Source organism: Podarcis melisellensis (genome assembly GCF_964234715.1).
Source record: "Podarcis melisellensis genome assembly, chromosome: 1".
NCBI classification, from domain to species: domain Eukaryota; kingdom Metazoa; phylum Chordata; class Lepidosauria; order Squamata; family Lacertidae; genus Podarcis; species Podarcis melisellensis.
The window spans coordinates 78,531,246-78,553,027 of record NC_138528.1 but is presented as its reverse complement, the minus strand read 5'-3'; the positions used below and the strand labels follow the sequence as shown (position 1 = coordinate 78,553,027).

The following is a 21,782-nucleotide window of genomic DNA, read 5'->3' as shown; positions in this document are numbered from 1 at the left end:
GAAAATCATTTGGCCTATATTTAACTTACTGAACTGCTAGGAAGAGTCTACGTGGTATAGTAGTTAATATGTCATGCTGAGAGTGAGGAATTATAGGTTCAGATCTCTGAATGCCAGTTTATAATTTAAAGGAAACTCCTAAGTCTAATGGCCCAAGCTAGATAGAATCAAGCTGCTGATACCATGATAGATGATGCTCTGAGGCATTTGCCAAAGGAGATTATTATCTACATAAGTTCCACTTGACAAATTTTGACAGTCATTATTGCATTCTGTGCAAGGCCTTGTTACTATTTTAAAAGAACCTGAAAAAGTAAAAAATTGAAAAGGTGGAATGAAGAACAGGTTATCTTATCAGAAGAAACTGATGTGGGATTGACATAAATTCTAGACGTACTCCTTTTTAGCTTTCCTGTGTCACAATTTAATTACATCTTTTTGTAAATATGATCACATGTATTCAATGATAATTGAGATTTTCTTGCTGTGTGAGGCTAAAGATGGAGAAGACAACAGACTGGAAAGGAGAATTCTGTTTGTCACCAGCAGCGATGAAAAAGCTGCTTTTTTCTTTTAGGAAACAAGGTTGAAGAAATGTGAACATGTGCCCATATACTAATCATAAATCTCTAAACAAAATTTAAATCAAATGCAGATAATCAAACTACCATTTTAACAGATTAGACAACCACTAATTAACTTTATTAGAAAAAAGCAAACCCACCTTCCCCATGTTGTAGGCCTATAAGCTTATTTGTATTCTAAAGTTATGCTGCTTCAATTTTCTAATCCTGCTTCGTTTATCAGCTTCCAGGTACCTCTTCAAATCATCGTTATTTTGTAGATCAAGCTCTCGCAGAGACTGGTTTGTTTTGAGAGCTGCCAAAAAGGCTTCCCAACATGCCTCTGTCAGGCCACATGAATCCAACCTAGATATAAAAGTTCATAAGGAAATGGTTGCTGTAAATGAAAACCTCCAAGGTCAAAATCTATTGCAAATAACTCTCAGAAGGACAGTTGTCCTAGATGACTTTGCATTCTTCTAACTGAAGTTTTGACTGATTTGCTTCTATTGTAAGGAAGCTTCTCATAAGCTATTGGCCTATTGTTTTTAGTCCACCTTTGCTCTTCCCACTGTAATGGTTTCCTTGAAACTAGTCACTTAAAAATCAATTGTTAAAAACAAATGAACATAAAATGCAATAGCAGAATCAGTTAAGGAATAACAATAAAAATACATGTTAAAATCCTTCAAGAAAATGGTTCCGAGTTCTTGAGGGCTTCATATACTTACAATCTGCCCCAGTAATAAAGTAGCAGCCAGTGCAGCTCTCCAAACAGAAATGTAATATGATGACAGGGTGTCAATCTTGTTAGTGCAGAATGCAGTAGTAGTAGTAATTTTATTATTTATACCCTGCCCATCTGGCTGGATTGCCCCAGCCATCCTGGGAGGCTGCCAACATGTATAAAAGCATAAAAGCATGATTGCTAACTGCAGCTTGATGAAAAATGTTGATCCAGAAGTACACCAGATTATATCTGCTCGTTTATGGAGAGTGCAGCTTTGTCTAAGGCAATTGGTCTACGTTTTCAGACACAAACCATTCACCCACAGCCCCTCCATTCAAGCTTGGTTTCTTTTCTCCCATTCAGACCACCACAGTGTCCAGGTATGGCCAGGATCTGCATTGTTCTCCTGATACTATGGAGAAATAGAGCTGGGTGCTTTAGCATACTGATGGCACCATGCCCCAAATCTCCTAAAATCTGTTGGAAGCAATTCTTATCCAAACTCTGTGTACAGCTGATAATTAGTATCTTATTCCCAATGTAGTTATGAACCGCTTTGTCAAAGGTTCCCATCACTGTTCAATTTGCTTTTAACATCCCTATGATATTTCAAATACTTTGAAACAAGTACCTTAGCGAAACTATTTTGCAGTTTGGATGTTGAAGGCCTTCGCATAAGAGCTGCACGCCAGCCTCTCCCATTTCTTCATTATGGCCTAGAGACAGCTCTAGCAGGGACTGGTTTTTACAGAGAACAGAAGCAAGATTCACACAGCAAGCAGCAGTGAGATTGCAACCAAGCAAGCTGTTCAAAGAGATGAAAAATCCATTACAAAGTTATTTACATGGAAGTAGCTTTAACAGGCTTTAAGTCCAGCGGCAGAATATTTTTACAATATCTGCCTTTGCAGGGTCTATAACTTATTGCAACGAAAATAAAATGAGTCCTGTAGAAGAAAGGTCACTTTATGTACTCATTGAGGACAGCCCCCACCCAAGATTTGAGACTTTGCATCCATTTCCCAATCTGACTAGTTTGGCTGACATTCCCTATCAGTGGTGGCTTATGATGGAAATGTCTCTGCTTGCAAGATGTGCACCTCTCCCTGGTTTTGCCACAGTCATGATTATGCTAGGCTACCTGATTAAATGGTCCCATGTTGACAGAACTACTACTGCACCTTCTCAACTAGCCTGTTAGGAAGAAGAGATGTAGCAGAATCTTGCCCCCAATGTGCTGTCTCTTTGTTATAAGGGAATATGACATTTATGCCATCTGCAAAGCGAGTCTGCTTAGAAATATGAGCCTGCTGATGGGGTGTATTGTCTCTGATAGTTAATTATTCATTTCATTTCTATACCACTTTCTATTTTAAAACAATATGGTTTGCAACACATTAAAACATCAGATAAAGCATTACTGGAGAAAGTCAAATATAAAGTATACATTCAAAACAACATAATTAACAGGGTACTAAAATATTATCTAAAGATGTCAAAATAAAGCATTACAAAGGTCAACAACAGGATGCATATTTAACATAACAACCAAAAAAAAACTTAAACATTTCAAAAGAAAACATAACTAAAGGAAGTCAAATACAAAATGCACGTTTAAAACAGCATAATTAACAAGAGAATGAAATCTCAAGCATTGAACATACCTGTTGCTGCCAATCCTGCCAGGGCAGGTGGTGGCTGTAGAAGCTCAGGCTTGCTGACTTGGGTCTGCACTAAGAGACAGCCAAGATATGGTTCTGCTGTATTATGTCCTAGGAATGCCAAATCAAGTGTCTGGAGGTCCTAGTCTTTGACAAAAACTCAAATGATGTGTGATTTTCTCCATTACAGCTATATTCCAGAGTGAGCAGTACCAAGTGTCCAGTGTAAGAGTCGGGCTGTTTTCTATTGAGTTGCAATTACTATTTCATGCTGCCATCGTATAGAAGACCAATTCTTTTGACAATACATTTACAGTGTGTCATCAAAAATCTTCAGTAGCATTAATTTCAGGCAACAAACAATAATTTATTTTGTAATATTTGCTATTTTTGTCAAAATTGAGTTGGGGCAATGTGTACTGTGCTTAGGAGAAAATCTATACCGAGCCAGGCAATTCAGATGATGCTAAGTTTTTTTTAAAAAGCCAGTGGGGGGGCTGTGGCCTCCAGAAGCTGTTGGACTACAACTCCCACATTCCTGGGCATTGGCCATGCTAGCCAGTGCTGATGGGAGCTGAAGCCCAACAGTACATGGAGAGCCATAATTTGCCTATGATTGCAATAAGCCATTGGTCACTTACCTGAGTACCTGCAGTTGGCAGTCTGGATGCACCAACATTTGGCAGAGCTCTATTAGTCCAGCATCCCCTATATTGTTAAAGTCCAAATAAAGCATTCTCAGGTTCTGGTTTTTAGGAACAATAGAGGCTAGTTTCTCACATGACTTGGGGCTGAGGTTACAGCAACGTAATCTGAAAGGTTTAAGTGTTCAAGAGGAATTAATGATGACAATGTATTCAGTAAACTGACTGTGTTTCAAAAGTAGGTCACATTTTTAAAAAAAAAACCCAAAGTAGAAATCCCATTATCTTTGGCATTTTCCTTAACCGTAGTGCTTTGTTTCCTTTGTCCTCAGAAAGTGCATTAGAGATGGGCTGACTAGCACAGTGAACAATATTCTAGATGTGATTGCTATGCCAAATACTTATATAACAGTATACATATTTACTAATGTGTTTTAATTTATTTCTTATTCCAACCACTGAGTTTGCCATCACATTGACTATCCACTTACCCTCCAGTGACTCAGAAATATAGATCAGTGGCATGGAGATTTGCAGTGTCAGGACGCGGGGCAGAGCATCACAGACTACAACTATGTCTTCCAACCAGGCTGGGTATCCTTTGGCACAAGGCAGCCATTTTGGATAGCAACCCTGGCAAGTGTAACCCAGGTTCTGCCCTTACGATTTTGATAAAAGGCACCTATGAGCACTCACCTCAGTGTCTGCAGTTTGCAGTTGGGATGCTTGAGTGCTTGACAGAGGTTGATCACTCCCACTTCTCCTAGGTCGCTTTGCTGTAAGTTGAATTCTCTGATGTGTTGATTCATGGTGAGGACCGAGGTAAGAATCTCAAAGGAAGCAGCTCTGAGATTACATCGCTTAAAACTGAGGAAGAAATAGGGAGTCAGTCTTCCCTTTCCCAACTCTTTGCAACTTCTTTGGGATAAGCTTTTTGACTGTAGGAGCCAAAGTGAAGAAACACCATGGTGCATCTGCAGCAGCGCAACTGGGATGCCTTCATCTGCTGCAACAAAGCACATCTCTTCTGCATTGGTCTCTCCACAGCAGGCACTGCAACCATCCAACAGCTTGACCTCTCCCCCAAAAGTACACTCCTCCATTGTCTCCCGAGACAGATGGGTGCCAACAGGAAGTGAATCATACGAAGGCCCACGCCTATACTTTTGACTTTTAACTAGTTTGACATGGATTGACGGCCCCTGATAACAGACTTCTCCTTTTTAAAATCAGCTTTGGAAATGCAGTCTACTCACTTCAGTAGTGACTTTAACTATTCAGGTGATCATTAACAGAATCTCCTTGCACATCAAGGGAAAAGGCCAGGCTGCATAGCCCTATCCATTAGCCAGAGAGGGGGCAGCTGCAGGGAGCTGGCTTTCCCCCTCCCTCCTCAAAAGACTCTTCTACTCCAACGTCCCACTGCCTTCATATACCAGAATGTCACACCTTCCAGTCCTCTAGATTTGACTTGCTGCACATTTGTCCAAAAAGTTGGCTGCTGCTATCTCCAAACAATAAAAAGGCCTTTACAATGGATGCTACTTTAAATAACCTAAAGCTGCAAACCTAAGAAAAACTATTCCTATCCAAGGTAACAGTTGTCTACAGCAACCCTAGACTTCTATATGGTCTCATATATATTATTTTTAAAATTGCATTTATTTCCTGCCTTAATGGTGTAAAATAAAGAGCCATGTACACCACCTTCAATGCCTCCCTCCACTCTCAGACTCTGTCCGTTGAAGATGAAGGGCTGAAGGGACATTCCAATTGCATTCAGCAGAACATACTGAAAGGTGGGAACCCTAGTAATACAAGCTTCCAGATCCTGAGGAGGCTTCCAGCTGAACAGTCTTAGAATCTCCATACAGTCCTGTGGAGAGATGCTGGGGTGGGAGTAGTGTGCACAGCCCTCCCAATCCCTACCCAGTTTGTGCCCTCGGGCATTTGGCTGAGCCCCCGACAGGGCTGAGGGCATCTGGGCCCTGGGCATGCTAATGGAAAGCTGTGTGAGATGAACTAAGGCAGAGATGCACAGGACATGAAAGAACAAATGTATCATTGCCAGCTACCTACCAGATCTCTCTTACGTTGCACCTTGGATCCTTCAGTCCTTCAAATAGGAGAGGCAGGTTTTCATCCACTCTTCCATTAAAATATAAGCTAAACAAAATAGAAAACTGTGTGTTGGATATGCTATGCAATTGGATCATACAGCTGCAGCAGACAACGTTGCATCATGACCTGTGAAGTTGTAGGGTGTGTTTTACACAACTCCTCCAGGGCACAGAGACAAGATTGTTGATCAAGAGTAATTTTTAGCCCTAGAGGATAAATGCTGACATATGTGCTCATTCTGGGTGAAATCACTTCTGAAAGAGGTTGGCATAGACATAAGCAACAGAAAGGCACATTTTAGAATATGAAAAGTCAAATTCACATTGAGTGAAACTTTCCCTTGATAACCAAAACTAGGACTCTTTCATGAAGTATGCACCAGCAAAGCTGGGTTTGCCACCAAGTATATGCTCAAAAGGGAGTGATGGCCATGAATGAACATGTACAATATAAATGTTTGCAAATACGTATTTGTTGCATTCAGTTTGAGCTTTAGCAACTAAAATTTTATGTGCCCTGGCTTAACAAAATGGGCTCTCTGGAAAAATCTGTGCCCTAGATTCACTGCTACCCATGCCCTAGTACCCTTGAACATACCTACATACAACATAGAATCTTAAACCTGGAACATTATTTGGCTTTCAGAGAATTACACCTTTTCTTAATTGTTTTTTTTTTTAACCACCTATATATTTGATCATAATCTAACTATGAGGTTGCCATTGCATGGGCCATAGTGGTCAGAATATCCCAGGAAAGGGCATAATTAAATGGACCAAAGTTTTGGTTTGCACTTTAGCTAAAACAAAAAAGCAAAAACCCTGAACTGATCTGAACAGTGTCTTCTGATGGGTTCACATACCTTGACAAAAAAAGTAGGTATCCAAGATGGAAGGACTGTTCTTTACGACAGTGTCTCAGACAAAATGAAATAACCAGAGAGTTGAATGCGTTCCCTAGGCACTTATCATACAGCTTAATCTCAGGGATACAGTCCATTGCTCTTCCCACAAACTCTTCTTCTTGAATTTCATATAAGCAACAGAATATCTCAGATTGCTTTTGACAGCTCTTTGATGCCACCTCAGCTTCGATCCAGTCCAAAAGCACTTGTTTTGTTTCTGAACAAATTTTACAACCTAAACTTTTCTCTATGGTTTTCCTACTTTTCTCATTTAAAAGACCAAACAGAAAGCGGACTGTCAACACTAAGTACTCATTTCCACCCTCTCCAAAATCTTTTAGCAACTTTCTCACGTCTTCATAACAGCTATCTGATTTGTCGGCCATTTCTGGTATTTCCTCTAGCACGTAGGACAAGGCCGCAAAAAACTCTTGGAAACTTAAGTGGATGAAGCTGTAGGCAGATTGGCAATCAATATCTTGCTGGAAAAGTTTCTTGTGAAGGAAGAGTGACCGGATGTCAGCCTCCTTTAAGCCATGTTTTTGGAGGTCATCATCCTCAAAGAGTATTTTCCTTGTCAAGACTCCTTCTCTGGCTAAGAGACAAAGGTTTTGGAAATGTTTCTGTTTACCTCTTTCCAACGCTGGACTGTGATCTCTGAGTAAGCTAGTTAAATAAAACATGTATACACAGGTAGTTGTTTTTGAAGTCTGCACGAGATCTTCCCCTCTATCCATCTGTTGCTTCATCACGGTGCAGATGATCCAACACACAATGGGGACAAAGCACATGGTGAAGAGCATCTCATTCGCTTTCACAACCCCAAAAGCTTGTACCGCTTGCCTCTCATTCCCAAAATACTTGTGGAAATACTCTTCCCTGTCCTTCTCTGAAAACCCCAGGATCTCTATGTAGCGGGGATACTTCAGACACTTCTGCAGTTGCTCCAGAGCAATTGGCCTTGTAGTGATGATTAAATATGATTTGGGAAGAATGCTTTTCCTGACTAAACTTCTCAGTACAACTTTCACCGGCTTCTTTTGACTAGGATCGAAACACAGATGTTCCTCATTGGATTCTAAGGAAAATTTCAGTTCATCAAGACCGTCGATTATGAACAGGAGCCTCTCTGGGTTTGCAAAAATATCTTCCAGGGGAGCATTTCTCTCAGGACAGTTCCAAAAGATTAAATCAGTCAGACTCTTCTGCTCAGTCATCAAGTTAATTTCTCTGCAATTTATGTAGAATGCATAATCAAACTTGCCTTGGTAGAGTTTGCCAACTGCCCAGTCCAACATAATCTTCCTCGCTGTCATTGTTTTTCCAATCCCAGCAGGCCCTTGGAGCACGACAGTTCTAGGGTTCACTCTGTTATCGTCGGGATCAAATAAAGTTGCAATACTGCCTGGACTGGCTTGCTTGCCCATCATGTTGGCATGTTTCCTTCCTGTGGACATAATTTCGTGCTGCTTCTCTTCCAGCAGGCAATGTTTCTGAATGATCAAGAGTTGGGTGTATCTTCTGTTTAGGTTCACCCATTGACCAAGGAGGGCATTTTTGTCTTGAATTACTTGATATTCTTCCCATACATATTCTCTGTATTTAATCCTGTAATCTAATAACAAGAAAGAAAGCACTGGGGGAGAGTACATGAAACAATGCAAATGAAACGTTTAATGATATAGTTCTCAGGAGTAGACTCAGGAATGTCAGCTACTCAGGAATATTAAGTTCTTGATTATTCATCTGTGCCTGTCCAGCACCTGACATCACATATGATGTCAGGTGTGGGGCAGGTAGAAAACAAACTGGGACCCTACTGAGGCCTGTGGATGCTGGGCTAGATACTGGACTCAGATCCAAGACACTTGGGCGCTCAAGCCCTAACAAAGGAATTGCCAACATATTACCTTCCTGATGCTGTTGCCAGCACAGCTAATTGTCAGGGATGATGAGAACTGTGATCCATCATCTGGAGGGCCACAGATTCTCCACTCTAGCCCTAATACCTTACTGTGGCTGGAGTCTCTGTACAGGGTTAGAAGGTGGAGTTAGATGCCTTGTTTACCTGGATTGCAGTGGCAGACAGGCAAGTTCTGAGAGGCTGCATGTAGGTGTGGCCAGGGTGTGACCCATTATTGAAATGGACTGCTGGACTAGGTGGGCTTTTGCTTTGGTTCAGAGAAGGCCTGCCCTGCCCTAATATTTCTATGGTCCGCTTGTACACAGGGAGGAAGGCCTCAGCACTCTACCCTCCATATGCAAACAGGACTCTAGATCATTTCCATAGAAAGGTGTGCTGCTGTCCTGTATATATATAGTTCAAGACCATGTTCACCACTTTAATGGAATAGCAACCACCCAGATCCAACACCCAAAATCATGTGCACTCAGCAGCTCCCTCAAAATACTTTCAAGTGAATCAGATTTGCTAAGGTGTTAAACCCAAACTTCTAAGGCTTTGATAAGAGGAATGACCTGCTGTGGGTTTTATGTACCTTTTGGTGATATCTCCAGTGCTTTCTGACCGGACACCAAACCTGAAAGGAGAATTGAAATTGTACTTAGAATACCTGTTTAGTTTAGTGTAATCTGACACATGTGTATTATTCACAGAGGGACACCTGGTGGCCCAAAGAAGGATTATCCCAAAATGCATTGGGCTTGAAATAAATCTTTCTTCAAGCATCTGGAGTTTCTTCCTTTCTCTGCCCCCCAGCTTAGGCTAAAAGACAATGTGTTCCCCAAAGCTATCCGGTAGTCCAACTGAGTTTCTCACATACAAATTCAATGTTGCAACCATTGCAGTGGTGTGCTGTAGTAGTTAATTCTGAGCAAGTTTGCCAGACTCGATAAGTGTAAACTCTTTGTACATAATCATTTCATAACTCTTTTCTAGAAGACACTTGCACTCTGGACCGAAGTGGTAAGTAGAGCTAGTTGGATCACCTGTGTTAAGCACAGCTTGTTCATGGCTGCTTTTTGTTCCAGCTGGAGATGCATGGAGGGAAATGAGTTGCAGGTTTTCTCAGAGTCCCTTACCTTTCTCTTTCTCTTTTCTGAGTTTAGCAGCAGACTCTTTCTGATTAATATCCGAGAGCACTTGTATGGCTACATCTATTGCATCATCTCCACCATAACACTTGAGCAGGAGATTCTTGGTATCTACCCTGTCCGCGTTCTCTAGCCGACTTCGGGGAATTATGAAACGCTTTCCTTCGAGGTCTGAATAGGAGAGCTTGTCTTTAAACCTTTTGAAGTCTTCCTGAGCAAGGTCATCGAGCACAAGTAAGAGAAGGTCACTGATTCGGCTGCTCTTGTTTCCCATCGTTAAGAATCAAAGAACTAAACTGAAATATAAAAAAGAAGCAAAGTACGAGTTTAATTACATAATTTAAAAAGGAAATTTAAAATAAACATGGTGGATGTGATTAGTTGCCTACAGAAAGGAAAATAAATGGCTGCATATCCAGGTCGCTTGACTATGGCAAGTCCTAAACTTTCAGACTGGGGAAACTCACTCTATACTAATGTGTGCATGTATACTTGTCTATGTGTGCACTGTCTCTGTTAGTTTTGAGGCATCAGAGTTATTTTTTGGAATGTTTATTTTAATATGAATCAGTTTATAAAATGCAGTGCTCACAAACTGCTCCAAAGTTGCATACCTATGCCTTGAACGCTGCTACTACTACAACTAATGAGGATTGTGGTGTTTGAAAATGCGTTAAACACTGCAAGGAAGTGAAAGGGACTACTATGAAGGCTCTACCCAGCTCTGACACAATGTAGATTTTAAAAATGTTTAAAAATAGAATAGAAACAGGAAATTTAAAGGAAGATGTTTAAACTAAGAACATCAGCAGGACAGTGATGCAAGAAAAACTGCTTACAGTCTTCAAGCAGTAGCGGTAGTTGTGGCCACCAGAGTGCCAGGGTGCTGAGGATCAGCTGCACAGCTGGCTGACGTCAGTAATGGCCTTAGAGGTTTCAGTTCACATCACGAGTCAATGGTGGTCACTCCTGGTAGCCCTCCATGGGCTGTGAGGAGGTTCAGGCAGGAGAAAACCAGGATTTATAAGATATAAGCCCTGCTGGCAATGTTCCCCAGAGTCTGGGGAGTTCACTGCATCCCACTGTGCCGTGCAAGCCCGTTTCTGCCAACCTGAAAGGCAGAGAGGGTGTGACCTGGGAGTGTGTCCCTGCCATGGACGAACCTCCGTCTTCGGCATGGCTTGTGGTTGATTCCTCTATAATTTGGACAATTGGCATTAATCAAGAGGCACTCCTGGCCCACCCATTTCAATCCTAATTCAGTGTCTTTCTTTACTGCATTTATACTTCCCACCCCCACCCCCTTCCCCACTCCCCAGTAACCTCCAACCTGCTGCGCATGAGTCCACAATGCAGAGACAAAACAAGACAAGCAACAACCCCCTGCTGAAACCAAAGTATAATTAAACAATGGAAACATAAAAATAAAGAGCCATGTCTGTTAAGTATATGAAACATAATGAGAACATTGTAGAACACTGTAGGGTGGCTCATAACTCAATGGGGAAATGAGCTAGGTACTATAAACAACATTAAGGTGACTGAGGTGCTCAGTGCCTACTTTTGCCATATTTGCACTGCACCCTCACTCACTCAAGATGGGGCATCTGACAGTGGTACTGTCAGGGCAGCACAGAGGTCCAGGACCTGTTTAAAAGTATGGCACTTACTATAACAACTACAGTTACAGGTTACAGACGCTTCAGGTTACAGACTCCGCTAACCCAGAAATAGTACATCGGGTTAAGAATTTTGCTTTAGGATGAGAACAGAAATCGCGCGGCGGCAGCGGGAGGCCCCATTAGCTAAAGTGGTACCTCAGGTTAAGAACAGTTTCAGGTTAAGAACAGACCTCTGGAACTAATTAAGTTCTTAACCTGAGGTACCACTGTACATGATGAGCACCTGCAAATTTTCTTCTAGAAGAAAAGCACTGCCATTGCCTTTCAACTTCCTCAGCAATTGTCCAGTAATTGGTTCAGTTACACTTACATCTTGCATCAGGCCCTGGGTGCTACCCCACTGGGGCCCAGAGTCATTGCCCCTCTGGACAGTTTCATGACCAATTGTCTAGGGCAGCGGTTTCCAATTGCGTAACCCACCCAAGGGGTCTGTGGCACCATCCACATAACAAAAAACTACCATAGAGATATCAACATTTTCAAAAGGGGTCCATGGCTTGGCTTTTGAAAAATGGGGGGGGGGAGGCGGGAGAGGGCACAGTACTTACCTAATTGGGAACCACTGGTCTAAGTCATTTAGGATATCTAGAAATGTTATATCTTTGTCATTACTGGAACACACACCTACTCAGCCTGTGTGAGAGTAACTGAAGTCACCCATTCCTACAGCCAGTGCTCCCCCACCCCCCAAAAAATGTTTAGGGGTACTCTCATTTTCCTACTCATGTTGAAATACTGCCCCTCAATGAGGCCAAACTTAGATTCACAAAATGTTTAGGGTATGCGTACCCCTGCATACCCCCAGGAAAAGCGCTGCCTACAGCACTTCCTCCTTTAGATGCCTCCCTAATTTCATTCTCCATCTCACAATCACCCTGGGGATTTTGGACAGGCAGACAGTTTCCAAATAGCAAACTTCATAGATGACAGTTGGCCTTTCATCAACACTATGATTAAAACCGGCAAATACTGGAAGATAATAAAGAAAATTATGTACTTACCATTAGTTAGCAAGGATAATGCTGTGAGTAAGAAATCTGGCTATGCCTTGGATTCACTTGGATCCACTTTCTGAGCATAGAGAGGAGATTCCTACCTTAGACCCCCTGAAGAGGAACTAGGAAACATTTACATCATACTTGATTGTTGCAAAACTGTCAAACCCAAATCTTTCCTGTTTTCTGAACTGCCCTAAATGCTGTCTGACTGATATCAAAGGGAATATGTGTCTTGTTTAGCATTGTTTCAGTGTGTGCTCAGTTTCAGTAAAAAGAAAATACTTCTCTATTCTGTGAATTTTACTTCTTCGACGTAGCAATTGCTTAATGGAGTGTGTTCCCACGGTGCCTGTTGTCTCCTCAATTATTGCTCTCTTGGCTTCTGAAAGTTCCAGGAACCTGAGGTCCTTTGTGGCCATGCACACAGATGCATGTGTTTTGTCTGTGAAATTGCACAGCAATACATCTTACCAAAGCAAACCTTTCAAAAATGTCCCACAAAGAGCCAAATGTTCATTAAAAAATAATAATAATTTATTTACCACTTTTGCATAAAAAATAAGTTTCAAGAGCCACTAAATTCTTCCAGCTCTGTTCTTTTCTGGCCATGTTGCTGTTAACTGATTCACCAGGCAAGTCCTGCTGCTCATGCCCGGAGAACTTTCCTAGGCAAAAAAGGAGGGGGGGGCTAAAGAAACGGGGAGATTCTTTTTCCACTCTCCATGTGTGAAGTACTGCTATTCCCCCCCCCCATCAAATAATCCATGGACTGGGGAAATCCAAATTAATTAGGCAGAAACTTCAGGCTTCCACCTGGGTGCTCTGTTTACAACATGTAAAACATGCACACACAAAATGCATCAAATCCATTTTAGACTGTCATGTGTGTACACCCTAAGAAGAAAAGAACAGCATAAAACCACATGCCACTCAAGTGTGTACACAAAGAACTGTATTCTGCAGGTGGGTGGTGGTTGTTTTAATGTGTGTAGTGACATTTTGCTGGGTGGCACCTGTGCTTCTATTTGCTAGTCACCTAAGCACAACCAGGGACGCGGGTGGCGCTGTGGGTTAAACCACAGAGCTTAGGGCTTGCCGATCAGAAGGTCGGCGGTTCGAATCCCCGCAATGAGGTGAGCTCCTATTGCTTGGTCCCTGCTCCTGCCAACCTAGCAGTTCTAAAGCACATCAAAGTGCAAGTAGATACTGTAAATAGGTACCACTCTGGCGGGAAGGTAAACGGCGTTTCTGTGCACTGCTCTGGTTTGCCAGAAGCAGCTTAGTCATGCTGGCCACATGACCCGGAAGCTGTATGCAGGCTCCCTTGGCCAATAAAGCGAGATGAGCGCCACAACCCCAGAGTCATCCGCGACTGGACCTAATGGTCAGGGGTCCCTTTACCTTTAAGCACAACCAAGCCATCTTGCTTCTACCAGCTCAAACTGATGTTGCGCAAAACAGCTATATTAAAACTCGAACTCAAATTGCTCCTTGTTGGGCTACAAGGCAGGAAAGGGGGAAGGAAAACAGTGTGTTTCCAAAGCCCTCTCCCCAAATTGCTGCCTGCCTCTTGCCTTTACTGCTTATGTTCTTCTCCAAACAGCTCTCTGGCTCTCCATGTGTGGAGGTCTGGATTTCAGCTCCTCCACACACATGGGAGGTTGATGGCAAACCCAAGGCAAGGCAGCGTCCTGGGTTAGTCACTGGTGACCCCTTTTCCTCTCCTAAATAACAGCAAAGAAAGAGATTTCTAGAAAATGGGCAGAGGGGACCTCTCAGGTTTCATACATTTCATACATTTCATTCAGCGGAATAGTACAGCCCCTCAACAGGATTTACTTCTTCCATTCAATCATGCCTGCAGTTTTGCCTGAAATCAGAGGAATATTGCAAGCCTTGTAAGAAGGCATGCCAGTTATTTTCAGCCCAGAACAGCTGGTTCCCTTCTGGCACCTTATCAGCAAAAGTAAAGCTGCCCCACACACTTTCACTGAAAGCTCTGAGTCTGAGGCTCCTGCTTGGGGGCACCAATGAGGGCCTTTGTGGGTGCCCAGGCATCCATGAGCACAGCATTGGGTGACTCCTGTCAGTTCATTTGAGGCCAGGTCATATATTTACTCAGCTCATCAGTTCTCTTTGCTTGGGGGAAGAGTGGGTTGGGTAAGTACATGAACCAGACCATAAAATCTTTTCTGCATACTTCCTAATTTTCAGGTGGATACTGTTGCATTATAGGGGGAAAGGTTTACTCCATTGTTCATTTCAGTAGATTTCCCTGTCAATATTTGTTAAAATAAGAAGATAAATGTTGCAGAAAGTTATTGAACCAAGACTGTTTATGATTTGGCAGGAAGTCAAACCCAAATGTTAAAAGGGCAGGTCATTTTGCTGCCAACACCGTCACTAAGTGCTAAGCTCTTATACCGTTAGGAATTAGCACTGAGCAAGTGCCAATAAATTATTTGTTTAAAGTCATCTTAGTTTCCCTTTAATGGTGGGAGTAGTCCACTAGAACAGCATTAATAATTTCATAATTACTGAAAACATGAGTTATTGGTTAGAAATGAATTGGTCAAATTCCTATTAAGAACAATGTAACCTTTCAAATGGAGAAATCTGAGTTTGACAGAGCTAGAAATGTCAATTTATATCCCCAAAGGTTTATTGCCAGATTCGCTTAACCTAACAATAGTAATAACATTTCTGGCTAGTAACAGTCAGTACTTTAACAACTTAGCCTAATTTTTTAATAACAGCTGTGATTATTGTACCCTGGAATGCTCACCATTTTGGCTGATTCAAAAGTGACTGTCCCCAGGTCATTCTTTTAATGGATAAAACCACAATTTAAGGTTTTTATATATTTAATAAAAAGTCACCTGCTTCTAGTTGGGACGTGGGTGGCACTGTGGGTTAAACCATAGAGCCTAGGACTTGCCGATCAGAAGGTTGGCGGTTTGAATCCCCGCGACAGGGTGAGCTCCCGTTGCTTGGTCCCTGCTCCTGCCAACCTAGCAGTCTGAAAGCACGTCAAAGTGCAAGTAGATAAACAGGTACCGCTCCAGCGGGAAGGTAAACGGTGTTTCTGTGCGCTGCTCTGATTCGCTAGAAGCGGCTTAGTCATGCTGGCCACATGACCCAGAAGCTGTACACTGGCTCCCTCTACCGGTAAAGTGAGATGAGCGCCGCAACCCCAGAGTCAGCCACGACTGGACCTAATGGTCAGGGGTCCCTTTACCCTTTTACACCTGCTTCTCCAAAATTGCCCAAACCAGTTTTGTTGTTTTATAGCTTCTTCAGCTGTCACTACTGACAAATTTTATCTAAAACAGAGATTAAGGCCTGTTTCTGTGTTATTGGTCATACCTGAACTGGATATGAACTTCTTTGGCACTAATAAGCTTTTCAGTTCCTTTTACATTTTAATGTGATCCTACATAATTCATTCTTCTTGTAACCACATGCTTCACTTCTCCAGTTTGCAAAATATCCTTTATCGTTTTGCATTTGTGCATAGCAGGAACAAGTGGCTTCTATGGGCCACTTCATTCTCATGGGAACAAGATCAAAGAGCTATAGTTGTACTTTCCCCTCGCCCCTGCTCTGGGAACCTACTTCATGAACAAAGATGGCTTGAATTACATTTCTGAAGAATTTATTTCTGTAATTTGGCACAAATTCAGCTGGGTGGAAAACCAACAGTCTCCTATATATATTTAAGCTTAACTTTCCAAAGGAAGTCCATTGCCTGTTGCCATCTGGTACACAATAGACAACCATCTCCACCATGAAGCTGACAACTGTATTTCTCCTGGGCACTCTGTTGGTTTGCTGTTATTCAGGTGAGTTGCCTATAACAAGTCATTTTAGTCTCAATGGACCTTTTTGGGTAAGTATGGATGCTTCCATAGGAAAGAGTTTCATACTGGACAATTTCATACTAAACAGTTTTCCTTAAATACCTAAAATTTGTAAGTCATTGTTATCCTGCTGCTCAAATTAGTTTTCAGTAGCAGTATAAAGTTGCCTAGCTGTCAGGCTTCAGGGAATCCGATCCCCCACCCTCCTGGCTGGCAATCAGAAATGGTAAAACAAGAAGTTCTTACCATGGTATTTTATTCAATATTCACAGAGAGAGACGGAGGATGCCGCCTCTCAGATAACGGCGTTGCTCCAAGTAAAGTCCCACCCCTTCCGTCTCTCCTATTATACATCATCCCTGCGCCGGCTGATCTGTGCTTTCTGCCTCTGTGCTTTCTGTTCTCCTACTCTCAATGCACGCCAGGTCCTGGGAGAGGAGGGGTCAGGAATGCTGTCTAAAGACACTGAGTCTGTCAGCTGTCTCTCCCCTGGTGCTTCTTCTTCCTGCTGCTCTCCCAATATTTCCCAGCTTCTCCCCTCTCCAGCCTCTGAACTATGACCTTCTGCAAACCACTATTCTAAATCTATACTGTCCTCCTCTTCTCGGGAAGGTTCAGGAAGAGGGTGCGGCGGTCCCCACCATTCCTCCTGAGTCCAGTCCCTGACACTACCCCCAAATGCATTTCATAGGCCAGTCTCTCTCTCTCTCTCTCTCTCTGATGTCCGTATGGTTGGATGGAGCCACCCTCCAAAGTCAGCTTTGCTTCAGCTTACCCTGATAGCTCTGTGGCAGGATGGGTGCACCAGCAGAGCCAATCCAGAGCTTCCATTGGCATACCCATGCGGCTCTGACCTTGCTGCTCCCTACTCTACCTCATCCTAGCCTCGCCCAGCTAGGATGCAGTGACACCAGTGTTAGGAGGATGGCTCTGCCCCACTCACAATTCACAATTGCTTATTAGCATCCAGTGTTGTGGGTAAATGGATCTGGGCTTATGTGCTCATTTTTGCTCATACAGCTTTCTTTGGACGTATGTGGGGGGAAAGTATTTCACCCCACAGGTATTCTGGGTAAGACTGTTATGTTTATATGCAAAGGCTAGCCTGCACCAGCTGCTCAGTACTGGAGTTATTTAGAAGACAACTTGGTCAAAACAGAGAGAGTGTCTTGCAGAGCTGTAAATAGCTCTAGTCTTTTGTTATCATTACATAGAATCTACCTGAGAGAGAGAAAGCTAGAAGTCTCCTACCCCAAGGGTGACCCCAAAAGATAGGGTTGGGAAAGAATAAGGATGTGCACGCATGTAGTCTTTGAAACCACGCAGGGGTTGGTTTTTTTGTACATAGCAGTTTGCAATTGTACATACCTTAATGCAATAACATCATACAAAGCTGCAGCTACTAGCCCTGTTGTCTGTACACACAGGTGGGCTTGTTTTCAAACTTGTGTGCAATGGCGTTCTCTATTTCACTCAGTGTTGGAACAGACCATATACCGTATGTACTCAAGTATAAGCCAACCCGCATATAAGCCGAGGCACCTAATTTTACTACAAAAAACTGGGGAAATGTATTGACTCGAGTATAAGCCGTTTCACCACACCAGAGGCTGGTGGCAGCAGTGGCGGAGGAAGAACAAGCAGCCTGAAAGGGCTGCTTTCGGGCTGCTTGTTCCTCTTCCTCTGCCGCCAACAGTGGCAAAGGCGGCGGAGGAGGAAGGAACAGCCCGAAAGGACCCTCACTCAAGTATAAGCTGAGGGGGGCCTTTTCAGCATAAAAAATGTGCTGAAAAAGTCAGCTTATACTTGAGTATATACAATATACACATAATAGCCTTTCAAAAGAGGGGATGGAAACCGGTGTGTTGATATGCTGTGGATATATTCTAGTATACAGAGGAGGCTAAATGACTGCACTGTTTCTTATTTTGCCTATTTCATTCAAAGACAAGTTAAATATGATGAGGGCGAGTGGCACAGTCCTGCAATGTCCATAGGGCTTTCCCAATAGGAGAAGGAGAGCTGAGAAAGTGCTCTCAGTGTAAGCATGTGGGCAGCAAGCGCTTGAGAAGTGCATTATCGGTGCAGAACGGATTATAACTGTTCCAGCAGAATGTGTTTTAGATCAACGAATAATTTGGGACAGGGATGACATGGCACCTGTATCCAGTACTGAATGTACATAATCATGCCATGTTTGCACACCCAAAAAAGAATAGGTGAATTCTGTGTGAAAGTCTCAAGAGGATTTTGGTGGTATTGTGGCATCTGAATATAGACTGCATTTTTAATCAAGACTTATATTGGCTTATATCTTGATCAGGTTCCTAAATTAAATGGGCTTAGATTTTCAAATGTTTCATGCCAGGCAGAAAACCTTGGCTATCCTCCTAGATAAGTGGCCCCCTGATTTATAGCAGGAAAAACAATTCTCAAAGTCGTTTAAAAAAAAAGAGGAAATTACAGACTGAGAGCAAGGACACTGATCCTGCATGTTACAGAACATAAAAAAGGCTGGAAGAATGAGAGCATTTTTGGGAAATCTTTAAAAGCTGTTTTTTACTGAGTTCCTTCCTTTTTATTTTACAAAGGTTTTATTTTTTTTAAAAGGCTACCTATGATAATGTATGAAATATATTAGCTTAAATATATTGGCTTAAATGTAATTATGCAAAGGATTTAAGAAATGCTAGATTCATAGAGTCATATTGCAATAGGAGACCAGAGGGGCAAATGAGCCTAGCCCCCCTTGCCAGACAGGAGACGCCATCGAACACTTCTGATATATAGTTGTCAGGCATTTGTTTAAAAGACCCTCAAATGAAGGAGATCTTTCAATGATGATTAACTCAAGATCCTTGAAGATAAAAATGTAAGATTAACCATTTGTTTTAGAAGGCAATAGGGCAAGGAGGGCAAGAGGTGAGCTGGTAATTAAGATTCCATGTAAGAGATATTATTACTTATTTGTCATTTATATATAGCTCTTTGTCTCCCTTATAAGGACAGGAGGATATGGGTGTATCTTTTTGTGATTAGTTATAGCAATCAGCCAATAGGAAATCCAACCAGGCTGATTGAACAGAGGCAGCCCAAGGAGGAGCAAAGGGGGGCTGGATTAAGGGAATATAAGTGCTGGCCATAATGGCAGGAGGCCAGGCCAAAGCTTGGTAACCATATACCACTGAGCCTCTCATTTATTTGTCTGACAAATAAATTATTATTTTAATTTCTCTGTTGCTGCGTTGAATATTTCATTCCAGCTAAGCGTTAACCACAAGCAGGGTGCTACAGTATGGTGAGGAGGTTAAGAAGACTGGTGCCTGATCTATTTCTGGATCTATTTCTGGAATAGAAGATCAAATGTGTCCTGGACACCCGGCCTCCCACTCCAAGTTCCATTTTATGGACATGACTGAAATAATAAAATCCTTGTCATTCAGGGTCATGGAATCGGGCATGCTGTTTCTTTTACTACCCTAGGGAGCCAGTTAGCAGGTGAAAAAGTAGAAAGCTGACAGATTCACAAAAGTAACAGATTAATTAAAAATATTTTTATCTGTTATATATTTGTTTTTTATCATGCAGTCATGCACTCATAGTTTCTGCTTAACTTGAATACTCTAGTCAAAGCTACACTACCTGTGTTTTGCCATGTGATGTTTAACTGGTTCAAAGCCTGCTAACTTTTATCACAATTCCGATTTCCTCACTCAAAATCTAGCATTTTCCATTCCTTTCCAGCTACTGCTATCAAAACTTGCCCCGTTCTTGTTGATACCCTCACAAACTTCCTTTTTGCCTCGCATGATGACTACATGAAAGCAATTGATCGCTTTGCCACCACCGAAGAAATGAAGAAAGCTGCTTCTGTGCTTAAACAATGTGCAGTCGGTCTTCCGGAATCCGTTCTAATGGCAAAAAGCCAAGTGCTGGTAATTATTTTCACACACATATACCCAACACTTAAATCACAGTTTGGGGCAAATTCACAAATGCACATTCATTATTTGAGGTCTAAAAACTGCTATGACAGATTGCCTCAAGTCACCACAGACACAATATGTTTCAGTGGAAGTAGGCTCTGAGGCCTTGTTCAGATATGGCTGTTTATCACATCATGACTCCAGCATAAGCTGGCTGGGTGTCTATATGAGTTAACTGTATTGTTTATTTTTCATTCAATAATAAATACTAAAGTCAGATAATAAAAAAGAACCACACAGAGAAAGTTTAATTAGATAGCAAAAAGGTTGTAATAAAAGCAGAGAAACACCAAGAATTAAAGCAACCCATTAAAAGTTCAGAAGATTCAAACTGTCTTCATCTGTTGCATAAAAATTAGAAAATTGGCACCAAAAGTGTATCTCTGCTAGGAAAGAATATTTTACAACCAATGAGCATAGCTGTCAACGTTTCCCCTTTTTAAAAGGGAAATTCCCTTATTCCGAATAGGATTCCTTACAAGTAAGGAGAAAAGTTGACAGCTATGCCAGTGAGGGTTTCCAGCCCCTGGGGATTGGTAGTAAAGGGCAAAAGCTCCCACATTAAAGAAGCACATTCAGTCTCTGAGATTTGGGCAGGAGTTGTCAACCTTTCTGGGCTAGAGGACACATTCAGAATTTTGAGAAAGCACAGGGTTCTAGTTATAAAATGGCTGCCACATGTAGAAGAGCAGAAAACGAGACAGGACACAAAATGGTGCAGAGCCCCTCCCCATCAGCCATCTCCATCAGTGGAGGAGGAAAAATCGCCTACATTCGCCCCTACTGCACTCGCTCACAGAGAGAAGCTCTTTGCACCTCTCCCCTGTTCAGCACAGATGGGAGGGCGTGTGTCTAATCCTGGCATTCACTGAAATGTAGCTTGTTTAAAGGGGCACGCATGGTCCATCTTGGAGAGGCTGAGTAAGTGCAAACAGGAACTGTGCAGGAAAAGCAAACAGTCCCTCATGCATTATAGATTTTTGAGGGGCTATTTACTGAGACCTTTTGCAGGCAGCACAGGAGGTACTGGTGCCCTCAGGCACCATGTTGGCTAACCCTGGATTAGGACAGCCTAGACACGACCTACCATATCAGAGACAGATATGATTATATGATTAGGTTTTATCCTATTCTCCATGTGAATTACAGCATACCTTTCTATTGACAATCTTTGTTCCAGTTAAATATCCTGCATGAATGTGAAAAGCCAAAACTGCTGCAAAACTGAAGCTTTGAGGAATTCTCCTGGTCCACCAGCCCTAACCAGAACAGGAACCCATGATGGTCACGCTAGCTGTTGATTGTGATTCTCTTTCACCGATCTTCATCCTGCTGAAACGTATATTTTCTCAAATGATCCCGCTCTTCAAGATTGGGCCTCTTCACAGGCTTCTTTGTAGTCACTTTTTTCCTTAATAAACAAAAAGCATACCAGTGGCGTAGTTTGGAGGTGTTTGTTTTTTTTAAAAAAAGAAACAACTGAAAACAGCTCATCTCTTCCAGGGTTTCCACCCCAGTCTGTATCCATAGTGCACGCTAACAATTCATTAAGTTTAATAACTTTGATTTTCTAATTTAG

At 42.2% G+C, this 21,782-nt stretch overlaps 2 protein-coding genes across 8 annotated transcripts; one reads left to right on the top strand and one right to left on the bottom strand.

Annotated features, from left to right (window-relative positions):
* Positions 1-400: 400 nt before the first annotated feature.
* Positions 401-18,475, bottom strand: NLRP6 (NLR family pyrin domain containing 6). Of its 7 annotated transcripts, none has more exons than XM_081889288.1 (10): positions 16,993-18,475; positions 12,361-12,476; positions 9,666-9,973; positions 9,122-9,163; positions 6,582-8,238; positions 5,678-5,764; positions 4,295-4,465; positions 3,596-3,766; positions 1,925-2,098; positions 401-929 (listed from the first exon to the last, which is right to left on the bottom strand). In XM_081889288.1, the coding sequence occupies exons 3-10, from the start codon at positions 9,949-9,951 to the stop codon at positions 743-745; spliced, it is 2,775 nt and encodes a 924-aa protein (XP_081745414.1). In that variant the 5' UTR covers positions 9,952-9,973; positions 12,361-12,476; positions 16,993-18,475; the 3' UTR covers positions 401-742. The 7 variants fall into 7 exon arrangements, 6 of the variants coding, with proteins under 6 accessions (XP_081745414.1, XP_081745415.1, XP_081745418.1 ...); XM_081889289.1 differs by having other exon boundaries at positions 12,361-12,465; XR_014163051.1 differs by having other exon boundaries at positions 790-929; positions 3,596-3,662.
* On the top strand, positions 16,060-21,640 carry LOC309357240 (secretoglobin family 1D member 2-like). The gene is made up of 3 exons (XM_081889351.1): positions 16,060-16,199; positions 19,962-20,152; positions 21,384-21,640. The coding sequence occupies exons 1-3, from the start codon at positions 16,145-16,147 to the stop codon at positions 21,429-21,431; spliced, it is 294 nt and encodes a 97-aa protein (XP_081745477.1). The 5' UTR covers positions 16,060-16,144; the 3' UTR covers positions 21,432-21,640.
* Positions 21,641-21,782: the final 142 nt, after the last annotated feature.

What these genes read in the sequence shown, in the direction of transcription:
- NLRP6 (XM_081889288.1), bottom strand. Translation starts at nt 9,951, where the DNA reads ATGGGAAACAAGAGCAGCCGAATCAGTGACCTTCTCTTACTTGTGCTC. An exon ending in TGCAACGTAAGAGAGATCTG is followed by an intron (nt 4,466 to 5,677) that starts GTAGGTAGCTGG and finishes TTTCTTCCTCAG; the next exon opens with TTTTAAGCGATGTAATCTCA. An exon ending in TGCAAACTGCAGACACTGAG is followed by an intron (nt 3,767 to 4,294) that starts GTGAGTGCTCAT and finishes TAAACCTTTCAG; the next exon opens with ATTACGTTGCTGTAACCTCA.
- LOC309357240 (XM_081889351.1), top strand. Translation starts at nt 16,145, where the DNA reads ATGAAGCTGACAACTGTATTTCTCCTGGGCACTCTGTTGGTTTGCTGT. An exon ending in GTTGGTTTGCTGTTATTCAG is followed by an intron (nt 16,200 to 19,961) that starts GTGAGTTGCCTA and finishes ATTCCTTTCCAG; the next exon opens with CTACTGCTATCAAAACTTGC. An exon ending in TGGCAAAAAGCCAAGTGCTG is followed by an intron (nt 20,153 to 21,383) that starts GTAATTATTTTC and finishes TCTTTGTTCCAG; the next exon opens with TTAAATATCCTGCATGAATG.